This window comes from Cibotium barometz, chromosome 46 (genome assembly GCF_041138505.1).
Source record: "Cibotium barometz isolate CiBa-2024 chromosome 46, ASM4113850v1, whole genome shotgun sequence".
NCBI classification, from domain to species: domain Eukaryota; kingdom Viridiplantae; phylum Streptophyta; class Polypodiopsida; order Cyatheales; family Cibotiaceae; genus Cibotium; species Cibotium barometz.
Window position 1 is genome coordinate 10887779 of NC_141091.1, and position 5850 is coordinate 10893628.

Consider the following 5850-nt stretch of genomic DNA (forward strand, 5'->3'; position numbering starts at 1 on the left):
CAAGGGAGGGGAATACCTAGTGATCTTTTCCCAATGTGGCCTAAGGAGGGGATCATACACAGTAGACAACATCATCTTTTTTTGCTGTATTAGGGCTATAAAGGATGTTCAGTTGAGCAAAGTGGCTTCACAAAGCAAGTGCTTGCATAAGCACATGAATTGAGGCCACCCTCAACAAGACAAAAATTCAAACTTAGATTGGGTAGGTGTGTTGAGAAGTGAGCCTAGGGAAAGGGTATGCTAGAAGTTAAATTAGAGCCCTCCCCCTCCCCTCCCCTCGTGGTTTCACACTGCAAGTCCTAGCATATTCACATTGGGCAGCTGATTCAGGCCATCTGGTCCTCGGGCAAGTGTGCCTAGGGGAAAGGGGTAATTGCCAATGACTCAAAAAAGATCTATCATTTTGCCTCATTAGGTTGCTCATCCTCCGGTCACTTTCAGAGAATGTGAAAAGAAACCTACCCAGAGCCTTAGGCTTGGAAGTCGCCATAGGAGGTACCTCTTGAGTGTTTAGCAGTACTTAGGCTTGGAAGCAGCTACAGGTACCTGTGTATCATATTTTGCGAGTTCGGTCTGCAATCTTTTCGGCTCAGAGTGTGTCTGAGAGAGAGAGAGAGAGATCTCCTTTACTGGCTCCCTGTGTGCTGAAGCTACGGTCCAGGTTGTAGTGGTGTCATAAGAAAGGGAAAGGTTAGCACACAGAAGTAAGAGATGAAAATATCTGTTGATCCTGCTGCCGAATCAGGCCTTTTCTTGCTACAATATACACGCCAAGCCTTTTAGCAAGGGTTGCGGTTGTGGGGTTTTTGAGCCACTGAACGTGCAGATGTCTGTGAAGATCGGGCTATGCAGGTGGGTGGGCAAAGTGGGGGTCACTGAGCAGTTAAACTAATGGATCGCCTGCCCTGGCGCTTTTATCAGATGTGGGCATTCTCTGGGAATGGCAAAATTGGACTTCAACAAGCAAAGGAGACCATTACCGGACCTTGACGAAGCAAAGGAGGCTATTTGGGTCGGAGCAGAGCAGAGATCCTAGAAGTGGTTGCCCTAATTCTCGTGCAGTTCTTGATTCTTTTTTCAGGCATTTGAATAGTGACGAGAGCGCTATCAGTTTATTGCTTTTGCTGTCGCCACGTTTATGTGATCTTATCCTGTGAGCTTCTCCCTTCACTGTGGTTGTAGCAATTCCCTCTGCTGTATGGGCGCAGAGATTCTTATCAGGAAAAGGTAGTCGTGAATAGTTGGGTGTTTTCCCCGACCTCAGGATCTCAGGTGAAAGCTGTGTATGGGGGTGGGGGCCTAGTTGTTCATGGCTTTGACAGGCTTGGATTTCCCATCACCCACCATACAACAACACAACCTCGACACTGCCTTCATCAACATGGAAAGGCACTCCATCGACCTCAACAAGCACGCCTTTGATCTGAATGAGGTACCTTTAAATGATATTAATCTGAGTTTTCAAGATGCATCATCATCTCACGAGCTAGCGAACTCATGGCTGCCCAAAAAGGGGGGCTGGCTTGAGCTCTTTCGCAACATGTTTGGGCAGGAGAACATGGTGATGGGCAATTTTCACTGCACCACTCCTCATGCCACTGCACTGAGCTCCAGTAGCAGCAACACCATAATACAGACTGATCAAAAAGTACACAGTGATTACAAGATACCTAGTAACCAAACTCTACTCAGTGACCGAGGCTTTCATCAAAATCAGGAGAAAGAAAAGCGGAGTGGAGCCGATGGCAAAAGCCTTACTAGCCTACCTCAGCAGCAAAAACTCAACAGAACCCAAAAGCAACCTTCCTATGATGTTTTAGGACAGCCTAACCACGGAAACATCTTCCATACCCCCTTTCTGCCTACCCCTGAGCAGGTTAGTATCAGTTCACATGTTGGGCAGCCTTGTTATGATGCTTTACGGCAGCCTGGATGTAGAGACAACTTCCTTACCTCATCTCGACTTGCTCCTGAGCAGGTTAAGATCGGTTCAAGTGTTGGGCAACCTGGCTATGACGTGTTAGGGCTGCCCAAATATAGAGACAGCTTCAATACCCCATCTCATCTCATTCCGGAGCAGGGCAACTTTGGTTCAAGCACCACGGAAGCTCTCTTTCATGGTTTTAATCAGTACAAAGCACCCATCCCCTTATGGGATCTGAATTCTCACCCTGCAGATTTTCACCCCATTTCACAGTCCAAGGCTCCTTGCAGTGGAAGCTCTGCGTATGATCCAGGAAAAATTGTCAAGGAAGCACAGACTCAGATTATGACGAAGGATGAAGAGCGGGGTTCATGTGTGCAAGCGTTCTATAATTCATCCCAAACAAACTTGAGACAATTGAATGGCCTTTCAAAGCAGAACACAAGTTGTGCAACTGTGTCAACGTGTTTGAGGAAGAAAAATGGGCTTAGTTTTTCTCATAAAAAGCTTAGTAGTGCAACCCAAAGAGGCAAATCTTTAGAGCCAACTAGCTGTGAGAATCCACAATCATCTTCTGCAGACACAGGGAAAGCTCAAGAACCCAGAGTCAAAATTATCGCATCCCCAGATTGGTTACCAGCTGGATGGATAACAGAAGTTAAGACTCGCAAGGCTGGGAGCACAGCCGGTACCACAGACAAGGTACCCTCACAAGCTTGGCCCTTCATCAATAATGTATCTTAAACATTGACAGTGTGCATTTTCAAATTTTAGTAGTTTTTATACTCATTAACTCTTGGAGTTTTGATCTGATTTTAAGACATTTTATAAACAGTATTATAGGGACCCAGTGACAGGCCATCGGTTCAGGTCCAAGAATGAAGTCATGAGCTTTCTACAGACAGGGCATATGTGCAGGTACAAACCCTCAATTAAACCCTTGGAAGGCACAGCTCCTGTCACTACTATGTCTTCATCGCTGCCATGGCAAGAGCAAAGGGCAGGTCTTCTTGATGGTTTCCAAACAGCAGCAGTCAAGCGCAGCTTTTGCCCCCATGCAAATGATTTCACCCCCGAAGCTTCCAAGTGTCAGAGTACAGGTTCCCACAGTCTCATTTTAGAGAGAATCTCAGTCAAACAGGAGCTGGAGGATGTGTTGCAGGGTGGTTTAGTGGCGTATTGTGATGGTAGTAAAACCCAAGGTGTTGCCACTGCAGTAGAAGGATCATGCAAGCTGAAAATACAAGGGAAATGTAATCACTTAAGCGGACATGGATCTACAGCCATGCAAACATATCAGGAACCAGGTTCGTTATGACAGACTGTCTAGATCACCAAAATTCTCTTTTTTCTGCCTGTGAAATTATAAATTTTTTTAATTTATAAATTTTTTAAAAGTAGAATTTGCAATGTTGCATCTCTTAGTTGTCAGTTTTTGCCTCACTTTGGGAATGAATTGACAGCATTTGTGGTATGTTTTGGTCTCCTGTTTTACAGTGCAATTAAGTAAAAGAAAAATGGCAAATGACAGTTCACAAGTGTCGCCGTCCAAACGTCCATGTTCTAAAGTCAAAGAAATGCAAGATCAAAATAAATGGATCACTTGCATGAGTCCATTTTCACAGAAAGATGAAGCACGAGGAGTTTCTGCCGGAATGGAACCCATTGATGCAAGGGTAGCATACACTAGCTATCCGGATTTACTATACAAGCAAGAGCAAAATGTAGTCCAGGACAAAGCAGTCGTTCAACCCCTCCCTGCCAGATACAAGACTAATGAAAGGGTACTTGCTCCTTATGAGATGAAGCTGATTTGTAATACTGCGCAAGTCGAGAATGGGTGTGTTAGGGAGTTGCACCCCAAAAAAGGGCCTGTGAACAAAGTTTGTGAAAAGAAAATTCCAAAATTAACAGTAAAGCAAGAGAGAGAATTGTTTATTTCATTAGGGAGAAAGCTGTGCCAGCAATTTTTGGCTTCGGCCAATGAGACTGTCTTGCCTTAGCAAGAACCAGGGTCGGAAACTTGGGCAAAAAGTGAACCCATGGTAACACTTTGTGCTATGCTGATATCTTTTGGTTGTGGGCTGTGGCTCCAAGAAAATCATTCATCCAATTCCAGAGGTGTTGGGCATGTAGGTCTTATGCTGCCTAAATTTTTCTGCAGGGCAGCAGATAAGGAAACATATTTGATTTAGAGCATTGGCTAGGCTTCAATATACATGATAGTTTCCAATTGAGCACAGGTGAAGATGTGTTTGTAGAACAGCGGCAAGAATGTCTCAATATACAGAAAGAGGAAGAAAAGCAGAGGGCTTTGGAGGAGTATTTCAGTATTAATTTGTTTTTTCCCCCCAATTTCTCAAATCTATGATTGCTCTGAGCTGTGTAAATAACTTCTAAATCTCAGCTGGGTATATAATTTGTTGTTGGTGATAAGAGAATTGGATAGCTTACTGCACACTTTTGTGCCACATTTACTGTCAACAACTGATTGCATATAAATACCAACCTCACTTGGTGCATGTATATGGGACTGGCAGGTTCTATTTTTCAACATGTGAATTTGGTCACTTGCATGCGTGCACATCAGGCAAATGATAGCCACTCTTTGGACATTAGATGGCTTAATGATTTCTTTTAATGTTTGCTATGTACTTGTTGTACAATCCTCATCTCCTAATAGACTCATACTCCTGGGAGAGAGAGTCCTTTGAATTCGGCAAGGCAATCTTCCAGTTTACTCCCATGTGTAAGGCAGTTCCACTTTTCTGGATGAAGAAATTCCATCTTTGTAAATGCTGGAGTATTATTTTGACCTATTCTCAATCTCTTACAAGACTGCCTGTTACAAAAAGGAGCAGCTAAGCTGTTACATGCGTGCAGAAGTAAGAGAAGAAAAGGAGACACCTGACTTTGGCTGTGTTGGGGCAGGCTGCCCATTGAGCTTGGAAGACTTTGGATGTGTGTTCTTGTTGGTGCTAATCCCTGGCTGGTTGATCTTTTCTGTAGGAGACGCTCCTCGCTTTAGCTTCACAATCTGAGAGAGGAGGACCAGAGGCCCTTCATGCAAGTTAGCCGGCCCCACCGATCCAGATTGGGGAAAATATTCAAAATTTGGAATAGCTGCCTATCTGGCTAGTTGTCCCAACTGTTTGGCTTGTCCTGGATGTACAGGAACAGCCTGAAACTTCACCGTTCAGCCTGCAAAATATCCTCTCGTCCTATACTTGCTCACACCTATGTCCGGTGCCTGGCTCTTGGCCTAGTAGGCTCTTTGGATATTTGTTGTTTTTATTCTGCCGTACAATGCATGGACATAGTGCTAACCTAATGGAAACTGGCGACGTGTGTGGACTGGGGCTCACAACATCATCAGTTCTCATCCATAATACCATAATGTGACTAGACTGTGCACTACTGCATGAGTATTTCCGTCTGCATGGTACTGTAGTGCAGCCGGGGCAGGTGACGTCCTTCCTGTGTAACTTGTTGAGGATAATTACATTGCTTCTAAAAATTTGTCAACAATGCAGTCTTCCTTGAGCCATGCTGCTTCATGTGGCCTTGAACTTGGTTATGAACTGTTTTTTCTCGTCACTAGAACCATGTTTGAAATGATGGAAGACTCTGTGCTGGGATCAAACCTCAGCTTTATTAATGACTTCCGGCTGAGCTCATTTGGGACATCCAATAGAAGAGATCCGACATAAGGCTTCAACTAGTTGACATGGAATACATTGTGCATAGTTGAACTCAGTGGAAGTTGGAAACATCATTTATCTTCTTAATAATAGTAAAAGGTAAGCTGTGGAATGATAGCTTTGGGCATCCTCCCCCCTCCATGCAGCCATGGTGTTTCTGCAAATCCTGTCAACATCGCAAAGGTCTTGAGCTTTTGCTTCATAATTTTCAGATAAACCCAATTG

General features: G+C 44.2%; 1 protein-coding gene across 1 annotated transcript; it reads left to right on the top strand.

Moving 5' to 3' along the window:
* The first annotated feature begins 390 nt into the window (after window positions 1-390).
* On the top strand, window positions 391-4494 carry LOC147611872 (uncharacterized). Its single transcript, XM_086783749.1, has 3 exons — window positions 391-2626; window positions 2760-3231; window positions 3422-4494. The coding sequence occupies exons 1-3, from the start codon at window positions 1310-1312 to the stop codon at window positions 3925-3927; spliced, it is 2295 nt and encodes a 764-aa protein (XP_086639875.1). The 5' UTR covers window positions 391-1309; the 3' UTR covers window positions 3928-4494.
* The last annotated feature ends 1356 nt before the right edge of the window (window positions 4495-5850 follow it).